The 18,228-nt window shown below is 41.3% G+C and overlaps 1 protein-coding gene across 1 annotated transcript in view; it reads left to right on the plus strand.

Moving 5' to 3' along the window:
• The window catches only part of NFATC2 (nuclear factor of activated T cells 2), a 184,235-nt gene that overhangs the window by 65,111 nt on the left and 100,896 nt on the right, over positions 1–18,228 (plus strand). Inside the window, exons 4-5 of the mRNA XM_042466007.1 lie at positions 10,246–10,448; positions 11,459–11,631. Coding sequence (XP_042321941.1) covers positions 10,246–10,448; positions 11,459–11,631 — 376 coding nt within the window. The remainder of the gene's footprint in view (positions 1–10,245; positions 10,449–11,458; positions 11,632–18,228) is intronic.

Genomic DNA, 18,228 nt, shown 5'->3' on the forward strand with positions numbered 1-18,228 from the left:
CATAGAATCATAGAATCGTAGAGTTGGAAGAGACCACTAGGGCCATCCAGTCCAACCCCCTGCCATGCAGGAAATCCAAATCAAAGCATCCCTGACAGATGGCCATCCAGCCTCTGTTTAAAGACCTCCAAGGAAGGAGACTCTATCACCCTCCGAGGGAGTGCATTCCACTGTCGAACAGCCCTTACTGTCAGGAAGTTCCTCCTAATGTTCAGGTGGAATCTCTTTTCCTGTAGCTTGCATCCATTGTTCCAGGTCCTGTTCTCTGGAGCAGCAGAAAACAAGCTTGCTCCCTCTTCAATATGACATCCTTTCAAATATTTAAACAGGGCTATCATATCACCTCTTAACCTTCTTTTTTCCAGGCTAAACATCCCCAGCTCCCTAAGTCGTTCCTCATAGGGCATGGTTTCCAGACCCTTCACCATTTTTGTCGCCCTCCTTTGGACACGCTCCAGTTTCTCAATGTCCTTTCTGAATTGTGGCGCCCAGAACTGGACACAATATTCTAGGTGGGGCCTGACCAAAGCAGAATACAGTGGCACTATTACTTCTCTTGATCTAGACACTATACTTCTATTGATGCAGCCTAAAATAGCATTGGCCTTTTTAGCTGCTGCATCACACTGTTCACTCATGTTCAACTTGTGGTCTACTTGGACTCCTAGATCCCTTTCACACGTAGTTTCATTCAGCCAGGTATCACCCATCCTATATCTGTGCATTTTATTTTTCCGCCCTAAGTTCAATACCTTACATTTCTCCGTGTTGAATTTCATTTTGTTAGCTTTGGCCCAGCTTTCTAGTCTATTCAGGTCATTTTGAATCTTGATCCTGTCCTCTGGGGTATTAGCTATTCCCCCTAATTTGGTGTCATCTGCAAATTTGATAAGTATGCTCCCAATTCTGTCATCCAGGTCATTGATAAAGATGTTGAATAGCACTGGGCCCAGGACAGAGCCCTGTGGGACCCCACTGGTCACTTCTCTCCAGGATGAAAAGGAGCCATTGTTGAGCACCCTTTGGGTTCGGCCGGTCAACCAATTACAGATCCATTTAACAGTTCCTTTGTCTAGCCCACATTTTACAAGCTTGTTTGCAAGAATGTCATGAGAAACCTTGTCAAAGGCCTTAGTGAAATCAAGATATACTATATCCACAGCATTCCCTTCATCTACCAAGCTGGTAATTTTATCAAAGAAAGAGATTAGGTTTGTCTGGCATGACTTGTTTCTCTGAAACCCATGTTGACTTTTTGTGATTATGGCATTGCCTTCTAGATGTTCACAGACTCTCTGTTTAACTTCTTTGTTCCTAGGCTGTGGAAAAGACTTTCCTAATCTGTACCCCATCATAGTCTTTGCAGCTTTGACAAACAGTGGACCATTGGTTGGGTTCAAAGACCCCCTGTGGATACCAAAATCTGTGGATACTCAAGTCCCATAAATACATGGCACAGTAAAATGGTATCCTTTACATAAAATGGCAAAATCAAAGCTTGCTTTTTGGAACTTATATTTTTACAATATTTTCAAGCCGCGAATGCTTGAATCCGTGAATTTAAAAACATCTATAGATATGGAGGGATGACTGTACTTGGTTTTATTAATATAATATAATATAATATAATATAATATAATATAATATAATATTCAGGACTTCGGGCAAAACACACAGTCCTTATTAAGTGGTATCTGGCTGCTTTGGAGGTGTGCAGATTAGATGATGCACACTTCCAAAGCAACTGGACACTGTGTGAAGAGTGCGCTCTGGTCCTTTGGACCAGAGCAAAAAGATACTGGGATAATCCAGTTCCTGGAAACACTGGGCAACCACAGCAAGCACAGCCTGTGTTGGGAGCAGGCCATATGGTCAGAGCAGACTCAGGCTGCTCTTTCCTGCCCATTTGTTCTGGTCCTTAGTTGAAAAATTGATGACATTTTGAGGAGCAATGAAAAGCAGGCTAAAAATTGGAAATATCTTTAGGCTGTAATCATAAAGGAGGGGAAGAATCATGTGCCTAACCTAGTCTCTTAAAGAGAGGGAAGAATAATAATAACCAGATAACTAAAGTGTGGGAAACCATACTTCCTGCTTGCATAGTTTTGGTGTGTTACCTCTCAGATTTTATTGTTAGGAGATAATGTGTGTGTGTGTGTGTGTGTGAGAGAGAGAGAGAGAGAGAGAGAGAGAGAGTACTATTCTCCAGCAGCTATGTTGAAATATGATCCTAGTGATGGGGGAAAGTGGTTTGCCCCTCTAGCTTTCACATTGTTGGCAATGCTACATGGGTGGATTAGCAAGGGCTGCGCAATCCCACCTGGTAGAAAGCAAATATCTGGAAAGGGTCTTGTATATATGAAGTCACCTTTTTGGTTGAGATGGTTTGCAAAACCCAAAACCTATAAAATCCATTGCTACTGTAGTAAATAAAATAAAATAAAAACAGAAAGTTTTCCAGTTAGGAAATAGTTTGATAGTTGCATAATCTGAAATGTAAAAGTGGAACTATGAATATATGAAGCTGCTTTACACAGACCTTTGGGCCATTGAGCCTAGTATTTTCTACAGAAATAGGCAGTAACACTCTGGTTTCCTAGCCTTACCTAAAAAACATACTTGCAACTCTCTTTAGATAAAACATCTATTCAGTCCAGATTTCTAGACTTTTCCTTGCCCTTCATCCAAAATAGATTTCTGGGTACAGTATACTGTATAGACTTAAGATGTATAATTAGATGTAAAATACTCTCTCTCTCTCTCTCTGGCATATATTTGGCATATATATGGCATATATTTCTTAGTGAATGACTTGTGCTTCCTTGTCCACTGCTCCTGAGTCTTGAGTCTCGTGCAAAGGAGGGATATGAGGATATCCTGTCTTTTCCCAAGACCTGGAATAGGGAAAGAAAAGGAAGTGCTAGTCCCTTATGCATCCTTTCATGCTGCCTCTGTGGAATGTCCAAAATGTCAGTCCATTATGCTGTTGATCTGTTGTAAAATTCCCTCAAGTATAGAGCAATATAGTAGTTTGAAATGTTGCTTTTGAAGGATATAATAATAATAAAAAAATAAAAAAAAAATTATTTCCCGCCTCTCCCTGTGGATCGAGGCAGGATTACAGCAATCAGCAAATTTCAACAATAAAAGCATATTTCACCAATATTAAATACATAGCATAAAAATATATATACATTACTATCAATACAATACAGCTGGTCGACTCTCCGTAAAAAACATACAATACTGACAGAGGTGAGAATTTTGCAGCAGGTTTGGTGGGTAGGTTCAATGGAAGAGATCTGTCTTCAGTGCCTTCTTGAAAGCATCCAAGGTGGTAATGGGACGGATGTCTTCCGGCAAATCATTCCACATCTTGGGGGCCACAGCGGAAAATGCTCTGTGGGAAGTGGTCACTAGCCTGGTATTTACGTAGTCTAGTGATTTCTTCCCAGTTATTCTGAGAGTTCGGGGCAGATTGTGTAGGGAGAGGCGTTCCCTCAAGTAACTGGGGCCCAAGCCATTTAGGGCTTTAAAGGTAATAACCCAACACTTTGTATTGTGCCCGGAAGCTAATTGTCAGCCAGTGCAGAGATTTTAGTATTGGTATTATATGGTCAAACCTCGATGCTCCAGTGACCGATCTAGCTGCTGCATTTTGAACTAATTGAAGCTTCCGAACTTGGTACAAAGGTAGCACCATGTAGAGCGCATTATAGAAATCTAAACAAGAGATTACCAGTGCAAGTACCACTGGTTCAAGGTCCCTCTGGGCCAGGTAGGGGCGCAGTTGGTGTATCAACCGAAGTTGATACCAAGCACTCCTAGCCATCGCATCTACTTGAGATGACAACTGCAGAGACAGATCTAGGAGTACTCCCAAACTACGCACTCCGTTCTTTAGGGGAAGTGTGACCCCGTCCAGGACAGTTTGGCAAAGTTCTCTGCCAGGGCCCAGGGATTCTATCACTAGTACCTCTGTTTTCTCTGGATTCAACTTGGGTTTGTTTTCCCTCATCCATCCCATTACCGACTCAAGGCAGGCATTTAGAGGAGAGATGTCATCCTGGGTCACCGCAAAAGTCTGAGACATAGGCCTGTTACAGACTGCCAAAATAAAGCCGCTTTGGGTCTCTTTGGAGGTATGCTATTTAAATGATGCATGGGTCCTAAGAGTCCGGACATCGCACCAAAGCCACACTCCATTCCAAAGCACCGGAGTGCAGCTTTTGGTGCAGCTTCCAGATTCTTAGGATACATGCTTCATTTAAATAGCATACTTCCAAAGAGACCCGAAGCAGCTTTATTTTGGCAGTCTGTAACAGGCCATAGAGAAATAGATTTGGATGTCATCAGTGTGGCTTCAGGTTGGAATTCAATCTTGGCAAACTGCACTCAGATGCAAAGATTGGGAACGTTACTTTTAAAAACTGATTGTATTGTTTGCTGGTGTGTGCCTTTAAGTTGTTTCCTATTTATGGCTACCCAAAGGCAAACCTATCATAAGATTTTCTTGGCAAGATTTGCCATTGTCTTCCTCTGAGGCTGAGAGCGTGTGACTTGCCCAAGGCCATCCAGTGGGTTTTCATGGCTGAGCTGGGAATCAAACCGTTGTTCCCAGAGTCATAGTCCAACACTCAAACCACTTGTCACATTGGCTTTCACTATATATTTATTTATATTCTGCTTTTCTTCCAGTTTGGGATTCAAGGCAGCTAACCACAGATAAAACCACATAGCTAAAATTCACAAAATACAAAAGTTAAAAGACAATTAAACAAGCAATATTAAAACCATCTAAAAGAATGAACAATTTCTATTAAAAACAACAGGAGCACAACAAAAATAACATACAGAAAGTCCAGAAGATTACTTCAGTAGGATGAGCCATTCTGTCCTTAAAGACCCATTGAAACAGAAAGGTCTTTAAACAGAGGCTGGATGGTCATCTGTCAGGGATGCTTTGATTTGGATTTCCTGCATGGCAGGGGTTGGACTGGATGGCCCTAGTGGTCTCTTCCAACTCTATGATTCTATGATTCTATGATTCTATACCTTCCTGCAGAAGAAGAATAAGGAGATTGCCAGTCTTATCTCTCTGGGAAGGGAGTTTCAGAGCTTGGGGGCAGCCACTAAGAAGGCCTTCTCCCTTGTTCCCACCAGATGAACCAGTGAGGATGATGGAACAGAGACAAGGGCCTCCCCAGCAGATCTCAAAACAGAGGCAGGTTCATACGGGAGAACATAGTTCTTCAAACAATCTGTATAGGGCGTTATAGGTCAAAACCAGGACTTTGAATTATGCACAGAAATGGATTAGCAGTCAGTAGACCTGTTATAACCTGGGAGTTGTGTGCTCCCAAGATCCCTCAGCCACCATAGCCACTTTTCATGGTACAGTAAAATGCCATTTTTATACCTTCATTACCCCAAAGAGAAACTAGTCATGAGAAATGATATTTCTAATAATATATTACTCCTAAATTCTGGTGTAATAAAGTACCTTTTTCTAGCTGTGTTGCCTTGGTCCCTTGCTCTGTTCCTGTAATTTTGTAGGGTTACCTAGATGCAGTAGCAGCAGTAGGGTACTATGACCATAGGTAACTCTGACTTACATGGGGTAGCTGATTCTGGGAGCTGCCATTTTAATTTCCTGCAGTATTTTAGAGCCACACTACATTAAGGACATAGTGAGAAACTGAAATAGCAGCTTGAAGAGTGTGCTTCCCCATGGTGAGGTGGGGCATCAAAGAAGGGCTCATTGGTAGATCCTGCCAAGTTTTTGGGGCCATGACAACTGTCAAAGGTGTCCCATACCAATGTCAATCTTGCTGCTCCACAAGAGAAGCCATTTATGTAAACTGGTTGTTCAACATTATGTTTGCAAGACGTTATGATACTATTTGTGAATGGTGACATTATGATACTGTTTCTGCTGAGACAGGCTGTGCTTCTTGCATTGAGTAATCTTCATGTATTGATATTATTTTAAATGTACAGTATGACCCCTATATCCATGGGGGATCTGTTCCCAGACTTACCATGAAAATGTGAAAACGTGGATAATAGCTCTATTCAAATGAATGACTTCCAGCAGAAAGTAACCATAGAGTTGCTGTGGAGAACCTAGAGATTCCTAAGATAACAACTTTCTAGACATCTCTAAGTCCTTCACTGTGATTCTGTGGTCAACCTCTGCTGGAAGCATACCATAGAATCACAGTGGAGGACCTAGAAAATGCCTAGAGAGAAAATATTTTTTCAGATGTGGGTAAGTGATACAGCAGGTACTGATCCCACAGATACAGGGGTTGTATTGTATGCGCTATTAATGTTTGTACAGACAATATCACAGCATTAGCAAAACACACTTTATGGCCTTTACAAACCCTTTGCTAATTAAACACAGCCATGAGACATGAGACATGAGACATGTGATGTGCATGACAGTTTCTTGCCCCATCTTGCAGGTGACAAAAACTGAAGGTTTATTGAACTCCTGGTGGGTGATACAAAATGAGAGGGCTCCTTTTGGCTTTGTGCAGTCCTCCCTCTTAGAGTTGGAATTCTACGCCTCCCTTCTAGCCCTGTGTACACTAACATTGTAAGGTGCTATTGCATCACTATTTATTATTTACATAATTTTTATCATACTTGTCAGCCAAAAAAAAAAAAAAAAGGACTTCTGGAGCAGCTTATCAATAGCTACCTGTAGGCCTGCAGAGTAAAATTAGGGTAGCAATCACAAAACCTACTAGATCTTCTAGACTACAAATCCCAGCAGCCCAATGGTAAGGAATGCTGGGTGTTGCAATTCAATGCTGTGAAGAGAGCCTCATGATTCCCTCCCCTGATGTTATATTGTTTGATAAAGACACAACAGAAAATGAGAAAGGAAATGAGAAAAAAGAGGAAAAAAGGAAGCAATTTTTCAGTAGGACTCTTGGAATGATCCTGCTTCTTCTGTGGTACCTTCTACTGTGTCCTCCTGGAATAGCTTGCAGCTGAGAGGCAAGTCTTCAGGGAAATAGTCTTTCAACCAGGCTGGTAGAATGACCTTGCTTTTTATTTCATCTGCTTTTGCTGCTTTCTCAGCTTCCTTTGTTTATGTAAGAGAACTGGAGTTAATTCAGTTGAGTTATATAGTTCAGCCTTTAGGCAAAAATATCATATATTCCCCTTTCTTTCTCCATGGTACATGTGGACACACACACACACTTCCTTAGATTTAGGAATTATTGTGACTGCAGGTTATTTCTTCTGCTGCTAGATTACTTCCAGCTATTCAGAAGCAGGAAATGCTTTGTGAGCTCACAATGTAAACTGCCAAAGACTTTGGCTAAACATTTGATTGATGCCTCACCTATTGAAATTAAGCCTTTAGGTTTGGCTTTGAAGTTTATCCTTGCACTTTATATAAAGAAGATCTTATACATCCTGTCTTGGTGGCATTTTGTTGTTGTTTTGGCATGGAGGAGGAGGGAGGAACCGTTGTGGTTAGACTGTCCAACTACTCAAAAGATATCAGACATAGATTTACCCAATTTTCAGTTCTCCAAAAGAAAACCTAGGGACAACTATTTGGCAGAGTGAGATGTCTACCAGAGGCAGCAGGCACTGGGGTTCAGGGAGTTGTGGCAACATGATGGATGAGTCAGGCATGTGTGACACAGAGCCCTGTGCCCTCTAAGATAGCCTGCTGTCCAAAAATGTGGTGGAGGATACTGACTGTTCACTATTTATTATTATTAATAATATTTATTTATAGAGCACTGTAAAGTTTGCACAGCACTTTACATAATAAGGGTCAAATAACATGGGGGGAAAAAGAATAAAAATCTGCCAAGTGGCATACAATCTAAAACAACAACATTACATGATTAAAATCTCTCTAAAATAATACTAACTGGTGGTCAACTGCTAGTCAGGCCAATGTTGTTGTTGTTGTTGTTGTTGTTGTTGTTGTTGTTGTGTGCCTCCAAGTCATTGTTGGTGACAGACAAACTTATAGGATTTTCTTGGCAAGTTTCTTCAGAGGGGATTTGCCATTGGCATCCTCTGAAGCTGAGAGAGTGTGATTTGCCTAAGGTCACCCAGTGGATTTTTATGGTCCAGCAAGGAATCAGTCCCTAATCTCCAGAGTCATAGTCTAAAACTCAAACCAATATACCACACTGGGTCTCCCAGGCCAATTTATGTACATAGAATTTTGTGGGAGATACTGGGCCTTTTGCTCTAAGCCATTGTAGCATGATTTCCCTTTATTTCATAGGATTTGGCTAAATCCTATGAAATCCTGGGGTCTGTTATTTGATGAAGCACTAGAGCATTCTGGCTATGAGAATTCTAAATGTTTTTCCATAAATTGCAAATTCCAGGATAGAATTCTAGCAGTGAAAATTGACTCATGGTGAAATAATTATATACAGTCACCCCTTTGAACTCATGGGAGATCTGTTTTGGACCCACCACAAGTTCGAAATCTCATGCATATTCAAGCCCCATAGGCTTGAATGAGACACATGAATGCAGAGGGTGCACCACAGGCGGGCGCCTCATTCAGGTTAATAGAAGTCGCCCATCCGTGGATTTCCAAGTCTGCACATTTCAAGTCCGCGGACTTGGAGGGGCGACTGTAGTGTGAAAGGGTCCACAGTCTTGTTGTTTATCTCAAGTAGTAAAATGGTGATGGCTCCCAAATGAATACCCAAATTTTATTTGTAAGAGATCAGTTTATAAATTTATTTTCTATAAATTATATAGACTGCAGCTCAGTGAGTAAGATTAAGTAAGAGCAAATTATTTCCTTGTGTCTTTCATTGAACGTTGAATCTGAGGGGGGGGGGGGATGGCAACCTGGATTTATTTATTTACTTTATTAACTTTATTTATATGCTGTCTTTCTCCCAAGACAGTACCCAAGGTGGCTTCTAGGACAACAAATTAAAAACGTTTGCAAAAAGTTTGAAAACCATTTTAAAATCACCACATTAAAACATTATAAAACTGATTAAAAATCATACAAAAGTTAAAAACAGATAAAGCAAAATCTTGCTTAAATGAAAATGTTTCTGCTTGCCAGCAAAAGGATAGCAGGGAGGGGGCCAACGTATAAAATAGTGAGTGCATCGTTGTTGCATGCCTCTTCAAGTTGTTTCTAACATATTATGGCAACCCTAAGGCAGCCTTATCATAGTTTTCTTGGCAAGATTTGTTCAGAGGAGGTTTGCCTGGATTATACTGGTGCTATATATTAGAAGAGCTATTCATATATGTGCACACACAAATACACACACGTTGGTGGGTTACAGACCGCCCATTTGGGGTGGCTGCACCCGCCCCTTTCCCCGGTGTATCGAGGCCTCAGTGGTCAGAACGGCAGCCGCTGAGGCCCTGATCCGCTGCTTTCTGGGCTGCGGGGAAGCGGCAAAAGGCCGCTTCCCCGAAGCCTGGAAAGGGGTGTCCTTGGGGCTTCAAACCCCAAGGACACCCCGCGGCGGCAGGGAGGAGGAGAAAGGGGCCGCTTGGCCCCTTTCTCCTTTGGTCCGCTGGGCGCTGCCGTCTGAAGGCTGTGCCCAGTGGACCAAACCAGGAAGGAGCTCAGAAACGGAGCTCCTTCCTGCTCCGCGCTAAGGGAGCACTATGCGCCCTGGCGCGGAGCGAGGACGTCACATCCGCGCCACCCCATATAGAGGCAGTGCATCCATGACATCCTTATGGTGGCGGCCGTGTGGAACGGCCGCTGCCATTTTGTGCGCGCAGAGCATGCACTAGGGTTAGGGGGGTACGGAAGCACCGTCCCTTCCTAACCCTAGTGCGCGCTCTGCGCACACAAAATGGCCCATTTGTAACGGGCCATAGCATGATTTCTACAAATGAATCAGGGATTTCATCAGGAGTAATCATGGTTACTAAATAAGTCAGCATTCTGTACCTGAATTTATTCCAACACTGGAAGGTAAAATCACAAGAGTTAGTAATCCTTATGTATTTTTCATTTAACAGCCTACTTGTGGTCATTAATGGCACACCCATAGACTGAAGGAAAGTAAAAGAACCACATCTCTTTTAGTTATAAAACTTTCAGTCTGGTTGTCTGAAAGTGATCCCAGTTACCACAGGTGATCAGACAAGCGACTATTTATAGCCTGACTTGTTCTCTGTCTGACTCTGTTTACATTTTAATTTGCCTTCTCTATTTGTTGTGGAGATGATACTGATGTAACTGATTTGGTCTCTTGCCAGCTTCATGGTTACATGGACAGTAAGCCCCTGGGACTTCAGATCTTCATTGGAACGGCAGATGAGCGGATTCTTAAACCACATGCTTTCTACCAAGTCCATCGCATTACGGGGAAAACAGTCACCACAACAAGCTATGAGAAAATCATTGGCAACACCAAAGTGCTGGAAATTCCCTTGGAGCCAAAAAATGACATGAAAGCAACGTAAGGGTGCTAGCAGAGAAAGTGTCTTGTTATAAGATATTAATAGGGCAAAACATAATGTTCATGCACAGGTCACCTGTATTTAATTTGAAAACTATCGCATGCAAAAGATTTAAGCCCAGGCTTGAATGTATGGTTTAACTGTACTATGGAGTCATAGTTTAGCAATAGAGCATATTGTCTGCATGTAGAAGGCCCTTGATTCAATCACTTTAGTTAAAATGATTAAGCAGTACGTTGTAGGAAAGACCTCTTTCTATCTGAGAACTTGGGAGGGCCATTATCAGTAAGAGCAGACAATACTGGCAAGTTAAATGAATTAAAGTCATTTTAAGGCTATTCTAAATATTATGGCTGTGATTGGATTTGAACCCTAGTCCTGCTTTAACTGCTATACCATACTGTTTCTTTAGTATTAAATTGGGAAACTCTGGTCTGTTACAGACTGCCAAAATAAAGCTGCTTCGGGTCTCTTTGGAGGTATGCTATTTAAATGATGCATGCATCCTAAGAATCCGGAAGCTGCACTCTGGTGCTTAAGAATGGAGTGTGGCTTTGGTGCAACCTCCAGACTCTTAGGACCCATGCATCATTTAAATAGCATACCACTAAAGAGACCCGAAGCAGCTTTATTTTGGCAGTCTGTAACAGGCCTCTGGCCCTCCACTTCTTTCTTCTTTTTATCTTTTGGCTCACAACTTTCATTAGCCACAGCCAGGATAGCCCATGGTAATAGATTATGGGATTCACAACCCCAAAATCTGGAGGGGCCAGAGTTGCCTATTCCCATTTTAAATAAAAGGCTGTACTATAACATCTCACAATATATGCTTAACTATGGACCCTCACTTGAAGCATGAACTGTATGAATGTTGTTTTTGAATCCCTGGTCATAATCAGATTTATTAGTGTTTGTCTTTCTTACTTTGCAAATGTTCTTGGCAAGTTGGGTGAGTGATCCATTTGAATTTTGACTAACTGAGGTTTCCTTTTTTGTGTGTGTTCTGCAGTATTGACTGTGCAGGCATCCTCAAACTGAGGAATGCAGACATTGAACTCAGGAAAGGGGAGACTGATATTGGTCGGAAGAATACCCGCGTGAGGCTGGTTTTCCGTGTGCATATTCCTGAATCTAGTGGCAGGATAGTTTCTCTGCAAGTGGCATCAAACCCCATTGAATGCTGTAAGTCACATGTTTATTTTAATCCAATTGTTTTCATAATATAAAACCTATAAGTCTTACAAGATGGAGATAAACAAAGCAGCTAATCCAATTTCCTGCCCAAATGTGATTATGTTCCATGTATAAATGTATTATGCTCTATGCTTCATGTATAAACTTTAACTTTATACCTAAGGCTACAATGCTATGCATACATAATGGGAATATGTTTCACTGAAGTCCATAAGACTTACTTGTCAGTAGACATTTTCTTCAGCAAAAGCTGCACATAATGAATAGTGAGATGTTGTACTATCCTTGAAATCACTGGTGTACTTCCAGAACAAATGAAAAACTGAAATTTGGTATAGATGTTGTCTAAGGAGTTTATCACATGGGAAGGAAGCGCCCAAATCCTGTGGATAAATGGTGTTTAAATTTGTGAATATCTAATGACATTGCACAACTTTGGCATTTACCTGACATTAACCCATGCAAAAAGTTGTGCGATTTTGCCTTTTTTTTTGCACGGGTTACTGTTGGGTTAATGCCAAAGTGCCCCCAACATGTCTGAACTCTTGCGGAATATTCACATGATTTAAACCCTATTTATCCACAGGATTCGGGTGCTTTGCCTCCTGTGTGATAAACTCCTAAGACTGATTAATTAGTTAAAAGTCTGAAAATGAGATACTTTCATGATTCTCACTCTAAGAGCATCATATGCAGACTACTTCCAGGCAGTACTCCAAGAGAGAGCAAGACAAATCAAACAAGCAATAAAATAATTGATGTGTGGGAGTCTCCCTTTTGTACACTTGGTTAATATCCATATTGAAGAAGAGGGGATTTCCACTGAACATATCTAATGGTTGCGGAATGTAGTTTCTACTAATCCACTAGGCCTCTCTTTCAGTAAATGTTCTCGGACTGCGGCCCACTAGTATATGATCACTCTATTAGGTTTCCCATTTCCAGCCATCTTCCTTTTTGGTACAGGAGGATTAAGTCCAAAATGAGCTTTCTGCATTTCACAGGATTGGACCTGTGAAAGGCCTCCATTTTGGCACACGCAGGGACTCTTAGTCATCTTTGGAGTGTTTGCACTTATGAGTCTCTTTGCTCATCCTGTGATGCTTTCTGTTAGTAACCCGAGCTTTCTCAGTGGTTTGGGGATTTCACAGAATCATAACGAACCATTTTCACTTCTTTTATTGTATGACTCATATTAGTGTACAAAACCCTGTTGTAACAATAAATGGCCTGAGAAAAGTTTTTCAGAAGACTCTGAGCAGTGATGTGGCTTATCACTGAGCTGTAGCTATTCTGCAAGTGTGTAAGTTGCAAAGCAAACCTCTGAAGAAATTTGATTAGTTGATGAGGTGTGTCTTTTTAGATCCATCTAGTCTTAAGTTCAGCCTATTCCAGCACTCTCTTTTCTATTGCATCTGGACAAATACAAGCAGAACATCAGGGTAGCTGTTCATTGTTGTTTGCCCCTTGCATCTGATACCAAAGATGCACTTATGTCTATGGATGTCATTGGGACTCAAATTAATTGAGGACCTATCTAATTTTTACTTTAAAAGAAACCATCAACCATCATTCCTAGTAACCATTGCTCCATTTTGGAAAAGGGAAAGAATTGTGCATTGCCTTAAGAACTCTTGATTACAATATATATGTTTTATCTGATGCTTCCCCATATATTGATGGTACATCTTCATATGGAATTTTGGTCAGTTTTAGAGGAATCCAAGAATACACATGTGCCAATGAGAATTTTGGAGCATAGTCACATTAGGGAAACATTTGTCCATTGCTTCTGAGATAAAGCTATGATCACAGTATATCATATTGTCTATATGATACCTTTTACTGAAAATTCAGGGAACACAGCATTGTAAAGCAGTGAAATTAAGTGACAGCCTATCTCTGCTTGTCAATAGGCTGCCTCTCATTTCTTATTTCTGTTAGAAAATGGTCACCTTCCACACATCTTCAAATAGGAGACAGGGTTTAGCTCTCCATTTCTTTTTAAAATATTAGCTTTTGTTGTGCACTGTCCCCCCCCCCCATATATTTATCCATGATGCTTCCTAGTTGTAGCCTTACTGCTCTATCTGCTTCTGTGAAAGAAAAAAAAGAAGGTAGCTTTAGTGCTCAGAGGGGCAGGGGGCATTTAGAGTTGTATGGGTAGGATCATAAAGCCTGGAGACCTGTATTAGTTTTGGAAATTGGAAGGGAAGGCCATCTCTCTAAGTCCTGCCTATCAGTATTTATAGATGCTTTCCTTGTTCGTTTTTGCAAGCAATGATTTTTTCTGGGGATAAATCTGCCTGTGAGATTCTTCTGAAGCAGGAGTAATTTATGACATCCTTTAGGGACACTATCATGAAATAGTAAAGTATGAGTTAGTTAGCTGATCCATTGCTCTTGCCAGTTGCTGTTCTCCTGAGATAATGGTTGCTAGCAACAGTACACCTGAGAGCTCCCATTGGTAGGGAGAAAATCAGCAGCTGCAGTGAAGTGAGAACTGACATGAGTAACGAGGTCATATCCCACTGTGTGTGATTTGTGGGATGCAGTCTTCAGTAGTTCAAACAGCGATTACAAGGGTTTGGAATAACATATTTTTAAAAAGTGGATGTATGTGAAGTATTGAGTAACCAGTTGTGCCTAGATGCATGTGAAATTGGTGGCTATGTTCAGTAAAAAAAACAGTTCAATAATCATATATAGTAATACCAGACACAGGCTCTGATTATGGGTCTTTGTTATCTGGCACATGTGACCCTGGCAAGGGGGGGTTATATTAGTTATTATGTAATTTAATCATATGAACTAAATATGTTGTGGTAAACATGTTTTTAAAATTAAAGGCTACCAATTTAATGCAGAAGGTTAATTGGCTGTCAATCAATGCTGAGGCATCTGGGGGCAGGTCAGGAGGTGTTTACCCTTCAGTTGATTTCCATCTTGCTGAAGGGATAAAAGAAAAAGAAAATGAACAAGAGAAGAGAATAGAAGAATCAAAAGGACTAGGAACAGTTACACAGTTCTCTTGGTTAATGTCTTTGGAAATGTTCTCCCATCTTTACATTAGCATTATTAGGAAAATGGTGTTTGCCTAGTTTCGTTCCTTAGAAGTGATCTTTCCAAGGATAAAACACTGGATGTTTCTCCCTTTTTTCCCTCCTTGGTAGGGTTGCATGTGCCAAATAACATTCTCTTTCAAACTTTTTCTTATAAATATTCTTTAAGACATATTCCTTGCCCAAAAAAATCTTTCTGATTAATTTTGACATTTCCCCATTATTCACAATCTCATTGTAGGCCAATGCATTTGGTTAGTTTATTTAAAAAATTCATTTTAATCAACTTCCTTGGAAGTTTCCTCTTTTTTATTTCTTTCCTCCTCTCCAACTCAATTTTCCCATAAAATTAGCTATTCTGGATTTATGATATGCAGCACAGTTGTAAATTCAGTGGAAAGAAATTGTCAGTTTAAAAAATATACTCATCTTGGCAGTTCCTCTATGGATTTCTTCTAATTGGGAAAGCCAGCTGGTAGATTGTGAACAGTAGGCAAGAGGCTAGTTACAAAGCAGCCTATCCAACTACCCCTTTCTGCAGACTCTTGTGGGATTCATCACCCCTTTGTCTGCATGTGGTACACTGCGAATGTTTTACATTTTCAGCAGTTCTGACAGAAGACTATGAAAAGCCTATCTCCATCTTTAAAGTGCACATTATTTTACTTTTATGACTTTGTATCCAGCAAGCTAAAGATCCTGTACTTAAAATGAATTATGCTTATCAACAGAATAGATAAAATGTACTTATTCTGCATAAATGAATTTTCTTTGCATGGTTTCTTATGAACATGATAGCTAATTTCTCAGAGGAGAGAACACACCAGAGGCCAGTATAGTAAGAGGAAAAGCATACTCTCTGTTTTACCGAAGAAAACTGGGACACTTGTAGCCAAGCATCATCTAAGTGTGGTTGTTGTTGTTGTTGTTGTTGTTGTTATTATTATTAATTAACCTTTATTTATAAAGCACTGTAAATTTACACAGCGCTGTACATACAAGCTTTTTAATTGGACGGTTCCCTGCCCTAAGGCTTACAATCTAAAAAAGACATGACGCAAAAGGAGAAGGGGAAGGGGATGAGGGCCAACATTTCTTCTCTACCTCCAAGGCCTGGATCAGGGGAGATGGACTGGAGGGAGGACATAGCAATACAGGAAATGATTCAATAAAACAGGCAACTAAGGAACATCAAATAGCAAGCGACAATTATGCAATACCTGGGAACGCTTCTCTGAACAGGATGGTCTTCAACTCTGTTTTGAAGCTGGTTAAAGAAGTGATGGCTCTTGCTTGTGGGGGAAGAAGGTTCCAGGAGTGAGGGGCAGCAAGTGAAAAGGGGCGAATCCGGGATGGGGCAGAGGAAATCCTGGGCTGAGACAGCAGACCTTGACTACCAGAGCGGAGGGCCCTAGTGGGAAGGTGAGGAGAAAGAAGGTCTGATAAGTAAGGAGGGGCCAGTCCATGGAGGGCTTTAAATGTCGACAGCAGGAGCTTATACTGAATGTGGAAAGGTAGGGGGAGCCAGTGAAGGGATGCCAACACAGGAGAGATGTGGTCAGAGCGGTGGGTGGAAGTGATAATGCGTGCAGCTGAATGCTGGACAGAGATTAAAGGACGGAGGTGAGAAAGAGGAAGCCCAGCCAGGAGGACGTTACAGTAATCAAGTCGTGAGATCACTAGGGCATGGACCAGGATCTTGGCAGTAGAGGCAGAGAGATATGGTTGGATTTTGGCAATATTGTACAAAAAGAATCTACAAGCCTTGGCTGTGATCTGGATCTGAGGGATACACGACAGAGAAGAGTCAAAGATAAAACCAAGACTGTGGGCTTGCTGGACTGGTTGAATAGAAATGTTGTCCACAGAGACAGAAAAGGAGTGTTGAAGGGTGGGCTTAGGAGTAAAGACAAGAAGCTCCATCTTGGACATGTTGAGCTTCAAACGCCGATGGCGCATCCACTGCGAGACAGCTGTGAGGCAAGACGAGACTTGCTGTTCAAGCCTTGGAGAAAGGTCAGGGGTGGAAAGATACAGCTGTGTGTCATTGGCATACAGATGGTAGGAAAAACCAAAAGAGCTAATGAGTTTTCCTAAGGACAGTGTGTAGAGAGAAAACAGAAGGGGACCCAGAACAGAGCCCTGGGGAACTCCAACAGATAAGGGAACAGGAAATGAAGTCTGACCTCCTGCAACTACTGCAAAAGATCTGCCAGACAAGTAAGATCTAAACCAGTCAAGAACAGAGTCTGAGAACCCAAGGTCAGAGAGTATGTCAATTAGGAGACAGTGATCAACAGTGTCAAAGGCTGCAGACAAATCGAGAAGGATGAGAACAGAGTAAAGGCCATGAGCCTTGGCCTGTAAAAGGTCATTCGAGATCTTAGTGAAAGCTGTCTCTGTAGAATGCCTTGGGCGGAAACCAGACTGAAAGGGATCGAGGATGGAGTTGGCTTCAAGAAACTCAAGACAGCGCGAATAAACAACCTGTTCCAAAACCTTAGAAAGAAAGGGAAGAAGAGAAATCAGACGATAGCTAGACAAAGAGGAGGGGTCAAGAGAAGGTGAAGATGGCAAAGTTATTAATGAAGAAGAACAGAGAGTCTGTAGTAGTTTGCTTTTACCTGAACTTACTGGGAAGGGCAAGATTTCTCTCTCCCCTCTCCTCTCCCTCCTGTTGAGATGATTGCGTTTTGAATTCAATTTACAACAATTGAAGTAAGCTGAGGATAAATAGGGAGAAATGGGAGGAGATAGAAAAATGGGGACATTTCAAAAGAAGCAGAAAAAGTTGGGAGATGACAGAGGAATGATTGGAATTATCCCAATTAGGACAGTTGGAGGCAGTGGTGTACTGAAAGTACACTGAGAGTGGAGTGGTGGGTTTGCCCCAGGAGGAACCAAACCAAACAAAAACAAAACCAAAATGATGCACTTAGGTATGTCACTATCTGAATGACCTCTCTGCTCATGAGCTGAAAAGTGTGTTCTGCCCCAGCCTTGGCAGCCAGAATAAGTTGCCAAGCTGTTTCTGCTTTGTGCAAATGTGTGAGGCTAGAATGGGAGTGTCCAGCCGCTCAGCCCTCACTGCCGGTCTGTAGAGCCCCCAAGTTTACAAGAGCTCATGCTACCAACTTTTCTTTTAGTTACTTTCAAGGGTGTTACAAGATCCCTTTGCACACTGATATTCCAGACTAATATTGCTATGTCTCTAAATACTAAGATGTTATGGTTTGAGGGGGTAACGAGTAACATTTATTAACTCAAAACATTTATTCATTCAAACAGTCCTTAGGGTTATAAAGAGATAACTTTAACGCAGAAGCAATACTTGATAAAATCTTAGATGTTAGAAGTGTAGTTGAAAAATATTTCCAATAATAATAATAAAATTTATTTATATCCCGCCTCTCTACAAAATGCAATCGGGGCGGCTTACAAGATCAAAATATACAGTCCGAACCCTCAACCTACCCACCCGCCTTAAAATACAACTAAACAATGTAGATTTTAAAGCATAAAA

The sequence above is a fragment of the Sceloporus undulatus genome, chromosome 4 (assembly GCF_019175285.1).
Source record: "Sceloporus undulatus isolate JIND9_A2432 ecotype Alabama chromosome 4, SceUnd_v1.1, whole genome shotgun sequence".
NCBI lineage: Eukaryota > Metazoa > Chordata > Lepidosauria > Squamata > Phrynosomatidae > Sceloporus > Sceloporus undulatus.